At 32.8% G+C, this 18,548-nt stretch overlaps 4 protein-coding genes across 4 annotated transcripts; 1 reads left to right on the top strand and 3 right to left on the bottom strand.

Moving 5' to 3' along the window:
* The first annotated feature begins 493 nt into the window (after window positions 1-493).
* LOC135960991 (zinc finger Ran-binding domain-containing protein 2) lies at window positions 494-2,363 on the top strand. The gene is made up of 3 exons (XM_065512423.1): window positions 494-710; window positions 955-1,223; window positions 1,298-2,363. Exons 1-3 carry the CDS (start codon window positions 604-606, stop codon window positions 2,170-2,172), a joined length of 1,251 nt encoding a protein of 416 aa, XP_065368495.1. The 5' UTR covers window positions 494-603; the 3' UTR covers window positions 2,173-2,363.
* A 664-nt stretch (window positions 2,364-3,027) lies between these two features.
* Window positions 3,028-4,117, bottom strand: bonsai (28S ribosomal protein S15, mitochondrial). Its single transcript, XM_065511455.1, has 3 exons — window positions 3,826-4,117; window positions 3,638-3,771; window positions 3,028-3,583 (listed from the first exon to the last, which is right to left on the bottom strand). Exons 1-3 carry the CDS (start codon window positions 4,038-4,040, stop codon window positions 3,090-3,092), a joined length of 843 nt encoding a protein of 280 aa, XP_065367527.1. The 5' UTR covers window positions 4,041-4,117; the 3' UTR covers window positions 3,028-3,089.
* A 555-nt stretch (window positions 4,118-4,672) lies between these two features.
* mRpL52 (mitochondrial ribosomal protein L52) lies at window positions 4,673-5,359 on the bottom strand. The gene is made up of 3 exons (XM_065512590.1): window positions 5,231-5,359; window positions 5,017-5,162; window positions 4,673-4,949 (listed from the first exon to the last, which is right to left on the bottom strand). The coding sequence occupies exons 1-3, from the start codon at window positions 5,277-5,279 to the stop codon at window positions 4,761-4,763; spliced, it is 384 nt and encodes a 127-aa protein (XP_065368662.1). The 5' UTR covers window positions 5,280-5,359; the 3' UTR covers window positions 4,673-4,760.
* A 1,886-nt stretch (window positions 5,360-7,245) lies between these two features.
* On the bottom strand, window positions 7,246-9,051 carry DNApol-epsilon58 (DNA polymerase epsilon subunit 2). Its single transcript, XM_065513417.1, has 2 exons — window positions 8,273-9,051; window positions 7,246-8,203 (listed from the first exon to the last, which is right to left on the bottom strand). The coding sequence occupies exons 1-2, from the start codon at window positions 8,973-8,975 to the stop codon at window positions 7,326-7,328; spliced, it is 1,581 nt and encodes a 526-aa protein (XP_065369489.1). The 5' UTR covers window positions 8,976-9,051; the 3' UTR covers window positions 7,246-7,325.
* Between the last annotated feature and the right edge of the window lie 9,497 nt (window positions 9,052-18,548).

Below are 18,548 nucleotides of genomic sequence, written 5' to 3'. Positions count from 1 at the left end.
ATTTGTTCCATAATAATAATAAAATTTCATGATACAATAATTGTAGAAGGTAGAATCACTAGGGAAAGTTGTCAATATTTACCCCTATAACGTCAAACTTTGATTTTGATTTGTTTCATATTTCCTTTATTTTCTACTGATTTTTATTGCTTGTGTAAAAGCTCAAGCAACTTGTGGACATTTCGATGTATTTTCGATAATGCATAATTCGAATTCTCAAATTTCATCAATATACTTGCATGTGTAAACGCAGCGTTAGAGCAATAGAGTGAATGTATTGAGTTTTTCGAACTGTTACTATGTGTAAACGTTTGTTTATATGTATACAATTATTAAGTTTAAAAACATGAATTTATAGTATTGTGATAAATGAGTCGGAGTGTTTCTACTACTACTTTTATTGCAACTGTTAACAGAAAAAACGACAAAAAAAAACGACTCTGCGTCAGAGTTTGCGAAAAAAGATTTAATAGAAAATTTTGCAGAAAAAAAACACTTAAGAGGAAAAAATCCTGTGAAAAAATAATTTATCTAAATTGAAGCAAAGTTATTTGCGGATTATTTATAGAAAAGAAGGCATTTTTGTGTGAACACTACAGAAAAATGTCTTCCAGCTTATCAGATGTGTGTGGTAGTAGCAGTCGTGATGGCGTTGGTGGTAGCGGAGCCGGTGGTGTTAATAATGGTGATTGGATTTGTGGCGATGTAACGTGAGTGTAAAGCATCGTGTGCTTTGGGCGCTTATCAATCCACAACCACTAAATATCAATCATATAATTTATTTATAAAACCTAAACATGAAGAAAAATCACTAATATGTATTTTTTACTTAATCCCGTTTCTTTTCGGTGAATGCCTTGCGCTTACACTATTAACCCCTAAACGTCATTGTGGGGGCATTGTCGGGCATGGTCAATGTGTGTATTTTTGTGTATAATCTTTTTACATATCTAGCTGTCGTCATTCGAATTTCGCTCGCCGTCAGCAGTGTAACAAATGTCAACGTGATCGCAGCTTGGAACGCAGCAGTAGTGTGGGAAGTAGTGGTTCGAGTAAAAAGAAATTGGGTACGGAAATTGGAAAAGTTGCGGCGGAAAAATCCCGGGGACTGTTTAGTGCCGAGGATTGGCAATGTAATAAATGCGCCAACGTAAACTGGGCTCGACGCGTAACTTGTAATATGTGTAGTGCTCCTAAGTTTTGTGATGTTGAAGAGAGAACGGGTGAGTTAAACAATTTATTGTAATAAAAATCTGAAGTCTATGGAACTTTTGATATTTACTTAAAATATTTATAGGATTTGGTGGGGGCTATAATGATCGTGGTGTAGTGGAGTACAAGGAACGTGAGGAGTCCGATAGTGAATATGATGAGTTTGGACGTTTAAAGAAACACAAAAAAAGTTTTTATAATAATGAGGAAAGTGGCATTAAACATAATTTCAGTAAGGAAAAGTCAACAGTAGCAGAAGAAGATGAGGAGGATGAAGAAGAAGATGGCGACGATGATGATTTGGCTAAATACAATTTATTTAGTGATGATGAGGAGGCTCTGCCATCAGTAAAATCACAAAACCCCAAAGTGAAAGACGATAATTCAAAAGATACTTCAACAAAATCTTCAAATGATATAGTAAAATCTAATAATAGACGTTCAAGATCAAGAACTCGTTCAGATATTAGACGGCGACAATCATTTGCATCCTCCAGAGCCTCATCCTCGTCTAGTTCTACTTCATCATCAACATCCTCTTCAACATCGTCATCGTCGTCTTCCTCTTCCACCTCCTCCTCCGCAACTAGTTCGTCACAGCACTCAAGATCGCCCGAAAAAGATAGTCGCTCTAAAAAACATTCATATTCGCGTTCCCGCAGTCGAAGTAGCCCAAGGTCACCATCGACAAGAAAAAGATCATCCTCCCGTGATGGCAATACAAACAAACGATCTCATGATACATCAAAGTTGACTACAACTGAACGCCATCATGGCTATTCTTCTAAATCTCGCTCTAAGTCGCACAGTTCGAATCACAGCTCCCGATCTCCACCCACTAAGCGCAAAGGTGTTACTGATCGTAACACCAGTTCAACACGAAAACACTCACGTTCACCGCGTTCGCACCGTAAGAGAACAACCCGTTCCCGTTCAGTTACACCCAAACGTAGGCGTTGATCGTAGTAGGGTAGGAAGAATGTTGAAAAGTAGAAAAACATAATATGAAATTTAATTAAAACAACATTGATGCACTTGTTTATATTTAGTAAGATGATGTCCACACTTTATTCCAAATGAAATCCCAATTTTAAAGCAAGCGAAGACAAAGAATGAAATGAGCTTTTATTAAAGCTTTGTACGAAATTGCACATGTGGTTTTATTTATTATTTTACAATTATCGTTTGGTAAGATGTAAGGAAGAATATGTTTTCGAGATATATCCAAGAATCTGGACCGTTTTTGTAGATTTAGTTTAGAAGGGCAGTGTACAAAGATTGCACTTTCACTCGTTGACTATGGGTCCATTATGATTCTCTTTAAAATAATGTTGTAAAGCTAGAAAATAATAGAAAATACGAAATATCTAAAAGAACTACATATCCCTGGTGATTTCTTAGGTCAGAACGCCTGGAAAATAATTAAAAGTACTGCCCTCTATAGTTTAACATGATTAACTACCATAAACCCTCCCCAATCCTTTAATAAAGCTGAAAATGTATCCTGGCATATAGCCCCAAACATCTTGCAGCTCATGGAATTGTCGACCTAACCACAAGAACTAGTGCCGGGCAATGGTTTCTAATATCTGGGGTATTTAAAAATTTGATTTCAATTAATTATCCGTATATCGCTATATATGTAAATCAATCTATGGGGTCGCAAATATAATTTGTAGAAATTAGAAACGGAATGAAAAACTCATATATATACCCTTATAAATCATTGTGTAAAAACACGTATCGAAGTTAACCGCAAATCGTGATAAAATAAATTAAGTTTCAACTTTAAAATAAGTGAAAATCAATTATACCTTCGATATATATATGAATGTATTTTTTACAATTTCAATATAACATTTATAACTAACAATTCATTAATATAATAATTCATCTTTTTTCGCGGCAGCTTTGGTCTCCTCTCTAAAGAGCTTCAATTCTTCCAATTGTTTTTTGTGATCTTCAATTTCTTCCGTGGTTATTGTCACGGGAATATCCAAATCTATTTGTTCTTGGCGTATAAATTCCATTTTTCTAATGGCATCCTCCAGAAAAGGAATCTGTTGTTCTTCTAATGTTTTACGATACTCGTCCAATCGTTCCTGTTTCAATTGTTCACAATGTAAGTCGGTCAGCTTTTGTAAAGATTCTTTACGGGTAATCCAGTGGAATTCAACTGGTGGTGGTTTGTAGACCAAATCCAATTTCTCCAAAATCCACTCGAAACGTCTGTAATCCCAACGTCTTAGGTACTTAAGGAATTTTTTGCGTTTCTCTATCATTTCCTTGAGAATAACTTTGCGTTTTTTGTCGCGAGGATGTTCCACCATGTACTCTTGGTAACGACGTATCGAGGCGGTCATGCGGGCCACTACAGAAATAAAAATTAGTCACAGACTATAGGTTGTTATCAAAGAATATTTACATTTTGCTTCCATGGAGCCGTAATCCAAAGGATGCCTTTGGACTTCTTTTATCATTTGTTCACGATGGTAGTCGGAGGTATGATAATTGGGATTATTACCCAATTCAAATAGAGATCGCACCGTGGCATCGGCTCTAAAATGATTAAAATTTTAACAACGACTTTTAGTAATACAAAGTAAAACTTACGTTTCCAATTCCTTTGATTTGTCAAAGCCTTTCATTAGCATTTGACCGCTAACGGGTGGCAGTTTGCTGCAATCACCACTTTTTGCAGGTTCAATCGATTGAATTTTTTCAGGTCTCACCCATTTTATTTTTAAATCTGACTTAAAGGCATATTGGCGCACCAATTGACGATTCACAATCAGTGTGCCTGTACGAAACAGTGGTGCTATATTCATGTTTTCCAATTATTTATATGAAAATAAATGAAATTCCTACGCGTTTGTAAGAGAAATGGAAAATAATACAATTGTGCTGGAAGGAGGTTATGTCACAAACAGCTGTGTGGTTTGCTATAAAGTTAAGTGATGCCACATGCAATGTATAAAAAAAAAGTAAACAAATAATTGTTTTGTACAATATTTTAGAATAATAGCATATAAATTCGAAAGGAACTTTTATTTTGTATACAAAATTAATTTTCTTTTCGAGTTTTTGTTTAAATATATATGACCAGCGATGAGGTGGCATCACTTTACACCGGCATTTACAGCTGATTATGCTATAATTTGTGTTACCAGTTCCAAAATGTTTAAATGTAAACAAATGCCACAAAGTATACAGAGGTGTCAAATTTGACAGTTCAAAAACACTAAAATCAGCTCTTTTTGAAATTGTTTCAAAAACAAATTTGAGGTTTAATACAGACAGTGCGTTAAAACAAACTATATAAATAAGCACAAAACCAAACCAGTTGAAATTGTTTCGTGCGAAAGAGACAAATATATTTTTTTGCCGTGTCGCCTCTGTATACTTTGTGCAAATGCTCTTTGCTTTCTATTCTGAGTAATAAAAATAAATAATTATAAGATTTTGTATATTTGATTTTATTTAACAAATATTTAACATTTAAAGACCTTAACACTTATTTTTGTAACATCTCATAGAGATTTAGCTGCTCACTTTTTCTGTTCCAACATATATTTGCCTTTGGGCTTTAACTTTGCTTGCATAATCGATTGCCTTTCCTTTTGCTGGTGTTCCTGCAATTGTTTGTAACGCTGTTTGGCCGAATCCAATTCTTTGCTCATGGTAACAATTTTAGCGGCAATTTCTTGCTGTTTAATTATGCGTTTCTTCTGATTTGACTATTGGATTAAAAAATGTGTATTGATACAATTGATACTCATATATATTCTAGTATTAAATACTCACGCCCATGGGTGTGGGACGACCATCCAAAAATGTATAATCGGGCAAATTAGTAAGAGGTCCAAACTCATTGGGATTGGCTGGCAAACCTTGTTCCTCACGCCACTTTTGATCCAGCGATAATTTAGCCGTGCACGAGACATTTCTAGCTGTTTTGAAAACACAAAAATATCAATTAATTTATGAATTATATATATTTAATTCAATTTCAACTTACTCAATGTGCTTTTAATTAATTGTGTAGAGCTTTTGGTAATTTTAAACATGTTTCAAGTGTATTTTAATTAAAAAATCTTTAAATATGTCTTTATTTACAAAAATTTCTTGTTCAACAAAAATCCTAAACATTAACCTCGATTAGTTTTATAGCACTCTGTCAAATGATATAGTGTTGGTAAGTGGTTAAAAATCTACTTTGCACTTAAAGAAATTTTCAAACAAATTAATATACTTAGTTTTATACCCTCAAATATATACAATATATATATGTTTGTCATTCCGTGTAAAGTTGTGCTTAATCGTAATTTTTACTGATTTTTTAATTGATTGAACGATTTCTTAGGCTGTTTACAAAACGAACAGTTGTCACCTGCTATTGGAAAAAAATTTGTAAGGATTTTTATACCCTACACCACCATAGTGGGGAGGGTATTATGCGTTTGTGCAGATGTTTGTAACGCCCAAAAATATTAGTCTAACACCCACCTTAAAGTATACCGATCGACTTAGAATCACTTTCTGAGTCGAATAAACGATGTCCGTCCGTCTGTCCGTCCGTCTGGTTGGCTGGCTGGCTGTCCATGTAAACTTGTGCGCAGAGTACAGGTCGCAATTTTGAAGATATTTCGATCAAATTTGGTGCATATTACTTCTTCGGCCCAAGGCCCAAGCCTATTGAAACTGGCTGAAATCGGTCCATTATTTCACCTAGCCCCCATACAAATGTCCCCTCGAAATTGGACTTTATCGGTCATAAATGTTTAATTTATCTATGTATCTACACAAATTTCGCTCCAAATAAGTTTTATATATACAAAATTCATGTCACCAAATTTTGTTACGATCGGTCCATAATTAGTCATAGCTCCCATTTAGACCCGCTTCCGAAAATCACTTTAACGTGCATAAATCGCTTAAAAATGTTGGTATACACACAAAATTCAACATAATTAACTTTAATATAGACATAAATCACACGACTTAATTTTATGGCGATCGGTTCATAATTGGTCATAGCCCCCATATAAGGCCCACTTCCGAAAATCACTCAAAAATATAAATTATTGATATTTTAAAAGAAAAATATTTTTACTCATTTACTTGGTGTAGGGTATTATATGGTCGGGCTTGACCGACCATACTTTCTTACTTGTTAATAATGAAGAAAACAAAACTGTAATTTAATCAAATTCAAAAAACTTAAATGTAATTTAAAAACGTTTTTCAAAATATAAATTTTAAAAATGTCAAACGAACAAAAATAACACAACTTCACATTGTTTACTTGAATGAATTGTTAAATTGAACTTGTTCGCTCATGAACAACCCAACTCTAATTCCGTGTGTAACATTAAGAAATGTTCAGCTAAAACACAACAAAGAATATATTTTACTGATCCTTATGAAATTTTAAGTCAATTGAGCTACTATGTCCGTCAGTGTGAAAAACACTCACGTCCAAAATAAACACATAAACTCCAGCATTTCAAAAAAAAAGGTTGTCTTTGTCTGATTGAAAATCGGTACATTAAAACCAGAGTTATAAACTAAAATCTAAGCCAACCAATTAAAAAGATTATATTTTTAACAGTTTTGTGTAAATATATTGCAGATAACATAAATTATTTGATTTTTTTAAGGTAATGAAAATCATATACCCATATAAGGACCACATCCGAAATATACATTAATCTTCATATACATATATCGAACCAAAATTTTACACATATCAGTTATATGTATGAAAAACTCGATATCATGTTGAAATTAGATATAATTAATGCTCGTATATATGTATAAAAATGGGTTTATCCAATTTTATCCCATTCAAGACTAAAAATTATCAACAGCAAACAATTATTAATATAGAAGTTGATTAGGTTATCTTAATTTATACTCGTACAATTTTAGTTAATCCCGCTGCAATATATTTCAATGAATTTATTTAAAGTAATGAAATACTGCCCAATAAATTTATTTCAAAGAACTTTAAGCAAATTTAGCAAAAAAATATCGATTGAAATTTTTTACGAACAGTTTTTATTTACCATTTTTAAAAACCTTATTGTAGTATACACAAATAAAAAACAACTTCATTCTTCATCCATTTGATCAGGAATCTCTGAATCTTCTATGGTCCTTGTCGATGGTATATAAACTTTAAAGGCGAATTTCGATTTGACAAATGATCCGGTATTCAATACCGTACAACCGTGTTGTGCCGTCGAAAAACTTTGACATGAATCACCAATGACTATTAAATCGGGTAATGGATACAGCCACAGGGCAGCATCATAATCCCAGTGCACGGGCATGGCTATAGGGTGAATCGGTGTTAAATGACCCTGACATATTAGAGTACGAGCAAAGTGTTGTTCAATTTTCGATGTATCCGGTGGAAAATGAAGGGTATTTCGGCAAAATTTTGCCATCAAATCGAGACGACAAACGACAATTTGTTGTGTACAATATTGTAGACGACAAGGATTAGTAGCTAAACGTGTGCGTGGCCATACCTTAAGCAAACCTGCAGCTAAGGTGTTTGGTATAGGTGATCGGGGAAATATGTTGGGAGATGCAGGATCTTCACAAGAAGGTATTAGTATAAGTTCCGTTTGTTTTTTCAGCTGTTCACAACCATTGGCCAAGGCGCCCAAGGCATTGAGGTGCTGTTTCAAGGTATGATGTTGTCTTTCACTGGCCGCAAAAGGTCCCATGAGTACTATAGCTACAGGAGGACAGGAATCATAGCCCACAAATAACATGCGTAATTTTTCCATAACCACCGGTACATCTAGTCTAACATCTGAGAGGAACACTATAGTGGCTTCAGTGTTTGTTCTCTCTAATTCCTGCAATCGTGTAGAATATTTTAATAATTTCGTAGAGTCACCTCCCCAACTGTTTTGAGTGCCAAAAAAGGCTCGACTACTGGCAGCCGGTTCAGCAGGAGGAAATCCTAATCCGTCCACTAAAAGAAATGCCATAAAATTATTATGTATTTAAATTCTATATTATAAGCATGTATCTTAAATTCAACCTTTTAAAATGTCTCCATTATATGACCCTTCAGCTAAGACAAAGCACCCTTCACAAAAGAAGCCCGCATGAAATCTGGCCGCACTTAAATCCAATTCAACACAGCCCGTGGGATCTTCGATGTAAAATTTGCCCTCCTTCAGTTGAGTTAACAAACCCAAAACAACAGCTTCCTCAACCGAAGAATTGGCCAAGAGATTTTCACAATAAAACAATTTGAATTTCTTTGCTCTCGATTCGGAAGTTACACCATTCTCAATAACTGCCGGCGCAAACAACTCATGTCTTAGAGTTTTCTGTAATAACATTTCATAGCGCTGCCTCAGTTGTCCCGACTTCAAACAAGGCTGGGCCAAAATATCTCTTTTGTCATGATCCAGCTCAAATTTTTTGTTCATTTTATTGTAAACATAGCGAGGAATATCAAATGCATTTATCACCGAAAATACAGCTTCGCCTTCATCCAAACCCACACGGTTTATTTCATTGATGGCCTTTTCTAAAGCAGCTCTATCTACATGAGCTGATTTTAAACGTTGACTCTGTAGGTTTTCGGTGATTATGGTCAACCATTTGTCACGTTCATCTTCCTCAAATGGCAGCAACTGTTCAGCCAAGAACACACTATTTTCGGATCTAATTAGGAAACCACTTATTTTAAAGGAATTTGTAATTTTCTTTTTCAATTTCCCCAAATCGTCCATTGTTTTTATTTTTATTAAATTTGCTTGCAAAAAAAAATAAAAATACAAACAAAAAATGTAAACAAATTAAAATTTTGCTGTTAAATGTCAAAAATAGTGCGCCAATTTATAAGCGATGCCAGACTGTTGACTATTATGGTGATATCAGGTGATAATGATGTCGCAAGAAAAATGTAAAGTGGGAATTAAATTTTAAAGATTTGAAAAGTAACGACTGACAAACTGTTCTATTTTATAATTATCAAGCAAGGTGAAGTTACGAGCACAGCTGATTTTTGTTTGTTTATTTATGTTGTGTTTGAAAGTGTCAAAAAGTTGTTTACTATTTGTTGTTGACATACGAAATATTTAAAATGAAAATAATAAAATTAAATCTTCAAAAAAAAAACTGTGCAAACTACAAATAATTGATTTTTTATTTGTTTGTTTTTGATATTTTTCATATAAAAACTTGTAATTTATTTTTAATTTAATTGTTTGTTTTTTATATTTTTTGACATTTTCAATCTCTTGACAAATAACAAATATTGTCTTTGTTGTATTTGTTGCCGAGACGCTCTCACCTGATTAATACGCCTTGTTATCAAGTGTATCATACAAAATCCAGATTACTTTGATATTTCGAAATAATAATTCAAATTTATGAAAAACTTTGTAGGGACGTTTCTAATATAATTATTAACCCTCCGTTAGTCGCAACTGATCTGATTGATACAGGCAACACAGTTTTAATCTATTTTTTGATAAAAATATATTTTTACTGCAATTTTATTTTTATTATTCTTTTCGAAATAAAAAGTGAAGAGATTATTTTCAAACGCGCCTTTTTTTGTTGATATCAATTTGATACATTGCGACTAGTTGAAAATGATTGCGACTAACGGAGTGTTTATCGCCTTACGGCAGAGACCTGCGCCGACTAAATTTCACGGCGGCGGCTTACCCAAAAAAGGTCGGCGCTGCTCATGTCAGGCTGTCAGCCGTCTAGAAAATAATTACAAATTTTAAAACTGCAATTTCGAAAATTTTATAAAATGACTGTGTTTGTAGGTGTCTGAGGTAAGGTCGGGTTAAGAAGAAAAATTTTCAAATATGAATTCAGACTTGCTTGTACATGGCAAGTTGGCTTGTTCTTTCATTCTTCTTTCATTCTTATTATACCCTTCACCATGAGTGGCAAGGGTATATGTATATAAGTTTGTCATTCCGTTTGTAATTTCTACATTTTTCATTTGCGACCCCACAAAGTATATATATTCTGAATCGTTATAGATAGCGGAGTCGATATAGCCATGTCCGTCTGTGTGTTGAAATCAACTTTCTGAAGCACCCAAATAACTTACATACACGAATGATACATCAATATCTCCGAAATTCATCCGGCTCGGTTGCTATTTAAAATCGAGAAAATCGGTCCACAAATGGCTGAGATATAAGGAAAAAACCAGGACAACCTCGATTTTTGACCTATTTTTGACCCATATCTGGATTACTAAATCATTATTATACACAATATGGATATCTAATGATAGATATTTCAAAGACCTGTGCAACCACGTATATAAGACCATAGTAAGTTGGACCTACAATGGGTCAAAATCGGAAAAATATTTTTTAACCCGAATTTTTTTGTTCATATTAAAAAAAAAATTTAAAAACTAAAAAACAAAATTTTTAAAATTAAAAAAAAAAATTATAAAATTTAAAAAAACAATTTCGAAAAAACAACTGCAAAAAAAATTTAAATTTTATTTACCTAAAAATATTTAAAATTTTTATTTTAAAGTATAATTTGGTGAAGGGTATATAAGATTCGGCACAGCCGAATATAGCTCTCTTACTTGTTTTTGCCTAATGTGATTTAAGCTGAACAAATTTCGGCGGCAGCGACTTTTAAAATAAAAATATTTGTACAATGTCAAACAATTATTATTTATATGTATTTAGAACAAATATTTAATATGTTTTATAATGTTTTAATGTAAAAAAGAACCAAATTAAATTGAATTACGCCGCTATAACCCTACAAAATCAATGTAATCTTGTCTAGCCACTTTTAAATTGTGGTACAAGTGGCTAGACAATGCGGTCCACGCACAGGCCCGCATTAGCACTAGAAAGCTAAGCAAACGTAAGTCAAATCGAAAACACCTCAGCTCCAGCCATGTGAAATTTCGTAAGAATAGCTCCAATACTTTCCGAGATACCGAATTATTTAAAAAAAAAAGTTTCTAAACCACTGTTCATTGTACATCAGAGAAAAATCTCTGAACGCATCTAAACTCATATACAAATCCACATAGTTACAATTAAGCTTTAAGCTTTACAATCGAAAATGATAAATGAAACTAACTTCAACTGTGTGGCCTGTGGCCTTCAATTAAATAAACCCTGCTACAATTAACACTTAACGTAATGTAATTTCTTATCAGCGTTTTAATATTAAACAACGAATTCAAAACCGAAATCGTTGGTAATGAAGAATAAACATCATATGTAAATGAATTATGAGAAATTGTGAACAAAAATGACATGTCCTATTTACAACTATAAATCTATTACTGTTTTACCGAAACCGCACAAATCATTGACAAACAATGATGACAAAATGAAAATGATTAATTCCATTTCAACTTCGACAAACAATAACACACTAAAATAACAAATATTGTACATATGATGATGGAGCCACTGATGATGATCCCAGTGCAGCTGCCTGTGATGATAATGATGTTGTTTAATGTAATTTAATTTCTTATTAGACAACAGAAGGCGTATACATATGTACTAAATGTGTTTGTGCCCAGCTGCGAAATTTTTGAGGCCTTCAGCTATAAGGCCTTGTGTAACACCTTCCTAGACCTTTTTTTAGATCCAGTACTCATGCTCGCTTGTCTTCTCAGGAAGACCTTATGGAAGACGTTCAATATATGTATATTGACCGCAATCCAGTATCGCGATATTTATTGAACATGTAGCATGTAGTATTGATGGATCGCTGAATATTGTGAAATCCAGATCGCGACCCAAATATCACAATATAAGTATATTGAACGTGTAGCAGTACCCTTAAAGTTCATTCATTAGGTTTTATGCTGAATTCATTAAGAATATTTTCTGAAATAATCTTCAATTAGACATTAATTTACAGGCCTTTTAATAGGAAGTCCTTCTAATATGCCTTCTTAAGTAGGCCTTCTATCAGCCCTATAACAAATGGGAGTATACAAGGCCTTGGCTTCTAATGACACCTTGTGAAATTGAAATGGTTTTGCAATGCGGCTGGGTGTCCTTAAGTCTGCAAACTAAGGCATTTAGGAAGGCCTCTTTACTGGATATTTTTCCCGCTGGGCAATTGTCCCGCAGTATTAAATATCTACATTTTTAATGTTGCAGTATGTATATATCGCTTCCTAGACTAGGACCGCAGTCGTTTTATTTTCGGACTTACTGTGGCCACTGTTTGTAGTAGTTTCTTCATTAACAAAGAATTAGTTCCACGTGCTGCAGGGTGATTACTGAAACTCTCTTGTATTTATTTCCAAAACAAATACAATCATTGTTGCCTTTAATCGTTAGGCCACGTATTCAGCTAAGAGTCAGTTTGTGAGATGCATACTAATTACAAATTTTGTATTTGTTCAATATTTGAATTTCAAACGCCGAAATGTAGGCTGCAACTTTTGTGTGTTTGTTCTTCGCAGGAGAATGTGTAAGTGTTTGTGTATAAGTATGATTGTGTCAGTCAGTGAAATGTCATACCCAGCAGTTCTGGAGAATTTCCCCAGCTGGAATTATTTTAAGTTTTAGCAAAGAACAATACATTTGCTAAGAACGTTGTTTGGGAAAACATAGCCCCGGTGAATCTCACCAGAGCCGAAACCACAATGGTGATTTGACGTTTCAAAAAAAGTCAGAATCAGTTCTTTGTGCAGCTTCATAGAAAGAAAGCTAATTTATTGCGCGTTAAAGTAAATCGCTTTATGTTACATTCAGCAAAAATATAAGCAAATAGGAAATTCTGAAAGAGAGACAAGTAAAACTTTTCTATTTTACCTATTATTCTATATTCTGTCTCGTGACACCTTTGTATACTGTGTGGTCGAAACGAAGTATCGGACTATTACTATTGACGAGTACGTTATGCTTAACGAGCTCAGATAATTTGAATTCGGTGACACCATATTTCGTTCCTACAGTACAAATAACACCGTCCCTTTCGCTAACCAATAGGTTGTCTTTAACTAACTCGTTAAATGATCGTTGAAGCTTGAACAATGAAGCTTGTCCAGGAGCAGTCGACTTCTCGAGGACTTTTCTCCTTTTTGGTGATTATGAGCTTAAGATTCTGCCTGATGATGCTGGCTAGGTAATCCTTATACCTAAAGTATTTGTCTACCACAGCCAGAACATTAGCGCGCTCTTCCTTTGCGTTAAGTTTTCTTTCAGAAACACATAAAAAATATATACGAGATTTTAGGAAAACTCTTGGATGCTCTATGTTCCGAATTTGGATGCGTGTAACTTTTTGTAGGGACCAGATACTTGTTGTAACTAGAGTGTTCAAAAAACCGGCAAATTTGAAAAACTGGTTTCCGGTTTAACCGAAAAAGTGTGTTTTTGAAAAAACCGTTTTTGATTATTGTCTTTTAAAACACCTGTTAAACGGTTTCGGTTTTTGTCTTCAAAAAAAACCGTTTAATCGGTTTATATTAAATTTTTATATAGCATTTTGGAATTTTTAAAGTTCTATCTTTATGCAATTATTTTATATGTTTTATGAAATATTGTCAAATGCTATAATTTTCTATAAAATAAATCAATATTATGATAATGTCCAATTTTTCGACCTTTTATATTATTAATTTTATTAAGCTCGAGGTCACTTTTTTATATAAATAAATATAATTATTTATATAAAAAAGTGACTCAAGCTTACTTAAAATAAATAAAATTAATAAATCAATATTTTTAAAAATTGTATCAAAGTTTATATAAATATCGAGTCATTACTGCAAAAAAGACGTAAGCGCCAAAAACCAAATTTTACAGGGGAAGGTTTTCTTTTAAATATCTTTGGTTCAAGTCGAAGTATTACCGTGAAATTGAGAATGTATGCACTGTTACTTCTTATCTAAACATTCCATTTATTATATATCATATATTTGAACGATAACGGGTATTTATGTCGCTAACGTCTTCTTGGCTGTCATGATGTCTAGCCAATATTTTATGTTAAGGCGGTTACGTCCTTATGATTTTATTAAAAAACAACTTTTTGTTATTATTTATAAGAAATAACAAATAACAAAAAATAAAATTAACGTTTTTAACATTAAATTCAGTGGTTAAATTCATATAGTAGAAAATTAATGCTAATTAATTCTAAATTATATAAATGTAAATAGTGTTTATCCTGTAATCGTTCAATGGTTTTAAAAATAATTAATCTTGATCTGCTTCAGGTGGTGAATCTTTAATAGATTTGTCGTATTTTAAATTTAAAAATTTTCAAACCACTTGCATTATTTCTAGTCTCTACTTCATGTCTCTACTTCAATGTCATTCTCAGATTCTGTAGATACTGAATCTGAAGATTCCGAAGAAAAATATGTTTGCGAAAAAGTTCTTTGCTCGGAATAATGATTAGAATCAGTATCACTACCATTTTTAATTGAAAACTGAAGCAAAGTTTTACAACACCACAAAATAATTTGTCAATTCACAAGGTCTCTTATCAGTCATATTGTCATAATGTCCTAATATATCACGACTCGGCAGCTCAGCTTAACCGACTCTTAGGCATTCGGCGCAGGTCTCTGATGGTTCGTTACGATAACGTAATAAACATAGCATACAGAGTAGTATTATTTTAGGAAATTTTTTTAATTGAAAAAACTATAAGAACATTGTGAAATATTAGGACATTATGACAATATGACATGATAAGAGACCTTGTGAATTGAACAAATAATTTATCGAAATATATTTATACTAGCTGACCCGGTGCGCTTCGCCACCCCAATTAGAAGAAAGAATTAGTACTATCAAGTCTCACTTTGTGAATCTAATAGTAAATGTCTAATTTCATATTTCTGTGTCCATTATTATAGAAATGCAAAATGTGTTCCTAATTTTAAATTTTTAGGTTTATTATTTAAAATATTCAAAAAGTACCATTGCAATAAGGAAATAGTACCATCGATTATCACTTTTAAATTCGCATTCACTAAACCATAACCCGTCAAGTTTGAATTTTAGATTTCTATATCATTTCCTATATTATCAACTAATTTTGTTTCTATAATACTTAATATTTAATAAATCACAAAACCGAAACCGTGGTTTTGAAATTCTTCGATTTTTTGGAAACTCTAGGTCCATTATTATAGGAAATTCAAAAAAGTACCATTATAATATGTAAAAAGTACAAAAATCCCCCACTTGTGGTTTCCCACTCACTCGAGTCCATATAAGCTTAATTTGATGGCTTTAGGTTCATTGGTGAAGAAATTACAAAAAGTATCATTCGAATAAAGAAAAAGTACCAAAAAGTCTCCCCCTAGAATTCTAACTCACTTAGGACCATGTATGTTTAATTTCATGTTTTTAAGTCCATTGCTATAGAAAATTAAAAAAAGTACCATTAGAATAAACAAAAAGTACCACGGGTTATCCGCTTGAATTTTCAATCACTTAGGACCATATACGGTTAATTTCATATTTCCAGGTCCATTATATTATAGAAAATTCAAAAAGTACCATTAGAATATAGAAAAAGTACCAAAAAGCACCCACTTGTAGTTTCCCACTCACTCGGTTCCATATAAGCTTTATATCATGTTTCTAGGTTCATTGGTGAAGAAATTACAAAAAGTACCAATCGAATAAAGAAGAAAAAGTACCAGAAAGTCTCCCCCTAGAATTCTAACTTACTTAGGACCATATATGCTTAATTTCATGTTTCTAAGTTCATTGTAATAGAAAATTCAAAAAAGTACCATTAGAATATACAAAAAGTACCAAAAAGTCTCCCCCTAGAATTCTCACTCACTTAGGACCATATATGCATAACTTCATATTTCTATGTCCATTATTACAGAAAATTCAAAAAGTACCATTAGAATATAGAAAAAGTACCAAAAAGCAGTCACTTGTAGATTCCCACTCACTCCGGTCCATATAAGCTTAATTTCAAGTTTTTAGGTTCATTGGTGAAGAAATTACAAAAAGTACCATTCTAATAAAGAAAAAGTACCAAAAAGTCTCCCCCTAGAATTCTCACTCACTTAGGACCATATATGTTTAATTTCATGTTTCTAAGTCCATTGTTATAGAAATTTCAAAAAAGTACCATTAGAATATAGAAAAAGTACCAAAAAGCCCACACTTGTGGTTTCCCACTCACTCGGTTCCATATAAGCTTTATTTCATGTTTCTAGGTTCATTGGTGAAGAAATTACAAAAAGTACCAATCGAATAAAGAAAAAGTACCAAAAAGTCTCCCCCTAGAATTCTCACTCACTTAGGACCATATATGCTTAATTTCATGTTTCTAAGTTCATTGTAATAGAAAATTCAAAAAAGTACCATTAGAATAAAGAAAAAGTACCAAAAAGTCTCCCCCTAGAATTCTCACTCACCTAGGACCATATATGCTTAATTTCATGTTTCTAAGTCCATAGTTATAGAAAATTAAAAAAAGTACCATTAGAATATAGACAAAGTACCAAAAAAACCACGCTTGTGGTTTCCCACTCACTCGGTTTATATGTAAGCTTTATTTCATGTTTCTAGGTTCATTGGTGAAGAAATAACAAAAAGTACCATTCCAATAAAGAAAAAGTACCAAAAAGTCTCCCCCTAGAATTCTCACTCACTTAGGACCATATGTGTTTAATTTCATGTTTCTAAGTCCATTGTTATAGAAATTTCAAAAAAGTACCATTAGAAGAACAAAAAAGTACCTATAGTTCAGTTCACACATTTTGGTACCTAAATATTATCCCCTATTCCTGACACTAACTTCACTCAGATACATATCAGCTAACTTTAATGTCGATAACTGAAATAATTTAAAATGTTAAAAAAGTACCATTAGGAGAAAAGTACCAATTTCCCTTTTCTTCCTTGAACACCCCTCAAGTTTGAAATTTAAAAATATTCCATTTTGCCAAAATTGTTTATGCTATAGGAATGTCTCAAAATAATAAAATCTGTGTTAATGTGGCCAAGAATAAATATGTTTTAAAAAAAGTACCAAACTGTTTACCAGGATTTGGCCCAATATACACCTTGGTACTCGAGTTCCAAATAACACCCTGTTAGTTAATTTTTGTATGAATCCAGGAACCAACGTTAAAAAAATTATAAAAATTGGCTTAATAATTTCAAATATAATGTATTTTTCCGATTTTATCCCCTTTTTGGTACCTTTTTTATCCCCATTGAGGTGGTACAATTTTATTCAAATAAATTTCTGTAACGTGGTGGGAGCTCATAATAAAATATTCGTATGTCTATGTCAAATTATAGAAAAACATATTTTATGAAAAAGTACCAAAAATAAACACAATTTTTATCCCTTAAGGGTTCGAATTTCCAAAAAGTACCAAACTTATATTTTTTATTTTTTGATAAGTAAAGAATACGATTTAAAATTTGATTCTATGTTTATTGGTTTAAAAGATACATAGGGTGCCAAAAAAGTACCAAAATACAGTTTTTACCCGTTTTCTCCCCTAAAAGTTTCGAATTTCGAAAAAGTACGAAACACCTGTCAGCTTATTTTTTTAATGGAGTAACATGCAATTTTAAGTTTTTTTGTATCTTTATTAGTTTTTAAGATATAAGGTTACCGAATTTACCCGTTTTTACCCTTTTTTACCCCCTAAACGTTCGAATTTCCAAAAATCCCTTCTTATCGGATCGTTTTGGGGAGGGAGGAACCCACAGTTAAAATTTCATGATTCTAGCTTCAGCCGTTTGGGCTGTGCGATGATGAATCAGTCAGTCAGTCAGTCAGTAACGTTACTCTTTTATATATATAGATTAAAACTAGCTTTATCCCGATGCGTTTCGCTACCCCTAGTTATCGTGGTCAAGATTCGATCCAGCCATTTTTAGTCAAACTACTTACAATGATAGGAACATAATTTATAAAAAGTTAGAAGACTCTAGACTCTATAAAAGTATTTTAGATAGTCGAAAATTACTATTTACTTGGTATGGGTGGTGCCACGCCCATTTTTACAATTCCGCCCATTTTTAGCCATGAAGTGCACAATGGTGCCGAAGCAAATTTCGTAAAGTTTTGTGGCTTTTACAATTATAGTCCACCATATTCACCAGATATTCCACAATAACACAACATTTGCCATCGCGTGGTCCTAGGGCCAAAAATTTGGATATATCCCTAATGTACATATATAGAAGATAAAACAATGCCTTACCACCTGTTACCACAACTCCATATTGCACAAACACAGGTAAAAATACTAATTTTAATTCATTTGTTGAAACGAATAAAGAAGTAAGCGCCACTTTGTTTTCACATAATATTGTTACGTTTTA

This window comes from Calliphora vicina, chromosome 5 (genome assembly GCF_958450345.1).
Source record: "Calliphora vicina chromosome 5, idCalVici1.1, whole genome shotgun sequence".
NCBI classification, from domain to species: Eukaryota; Metazoa; Arthropoda; class Insecta; order Diptera; family Calliphoridae; genus Calliphora; species Calliphora vicina.
The sequence above is the reverse complement of the archived record's forward strand: the minus strand, read 5'-3'. Positions and strand labels throughout refer to the sequence as shown.

What these genes read in the sequence shown, in the direction of transcription:
- mRpL52 (XM_065512590.1), bottom strand. Translation starts at nt 5,279, where the DNA reads ATGTTTAAAATTACCAAAAGCTCTACACAATTAATTAAAAGCACATTG. An exon ending in ATTAATTAAAAGCACATTGA is followed by an intron (nt 5,163 to 5,230) that starts GTAAGTTGAAAT and finishes TTTTCAAAACAG; the next exon opens with CTAGAAATGTCTCGTGCACG. An exon ending in GTCGTCCCACACCCATGGGC is followed by an intron (nt 4,950 to 5,016) that starts GTGAGTATTTAA and finishes TTAATCCAATAG; the next exon opens with TCAAATCAGAAGAAACGCAT.
- bonsai (XM_065511455.1), bottom strand. Translation starts at nt 4,040, where the DNA reads ATGAATATAGCACCACTGTTTCGTACAGGCACACTGATTGTGAATCGT. An exon ending in AAATCAAAGGAATTGGAAAC is followed by an intron (nt 3,772 to 3,825) that starts GTAAGTTTTACT and finishes TAATCATTTTAG; the next exon opens with AGCCGATGCCACGGTGCGAT. An exon ending in CGGCTCCATGGAAGCAAAAT is followed by an intron (nt 3,584 to 3,637) that starts GTAAATATTCTT and finishes TTATTTCTGTAG; the next exon opens with TGGCCCGCATGACCGCCTCG.
- LOC135960991 (XM_065512423.1), top strand. Translation starts at nt 604, where the DNA reads ATGTCTTCCAGCTTATCAGATGTGTGTGGTAGTAGCAGTCGTGATGGC. An exon ending in TGGATTTGTGGCGATGTAAC is followed by an intron (nt 711 to 954) that starts GTGAGTGTAAAG and finishes TTACATATCTAG; the next exon opens with CTGTCGTCATTCGAATTTCG. An exon ending in TGATGTTGAAGAGAGAACGG is followed by an intron (nt 1,224 to 1,297) that starts GTGAGTTAAACA and finishes AAATATTTATAG; the next exon opens with GATTTGGTGGGGGCTATAAT.
- DNApol-epsilon58 (XM_065513417.1), bottom strand. Translation starts at nt 8,975, where the DNA reads ATGGACGATTTGGGGAAATTGAAAAAGAAAATTACAAATTCCTTTAAA. An exon ending in TAATGGAGACATTTTAAAAG is followed by an intron (nt 8,204 to 8,272) that starts GTTGAATTTAAG and finishes CATTTCTTTTAG; the next exon opens with TGGACGGATTAGGATTTCCT.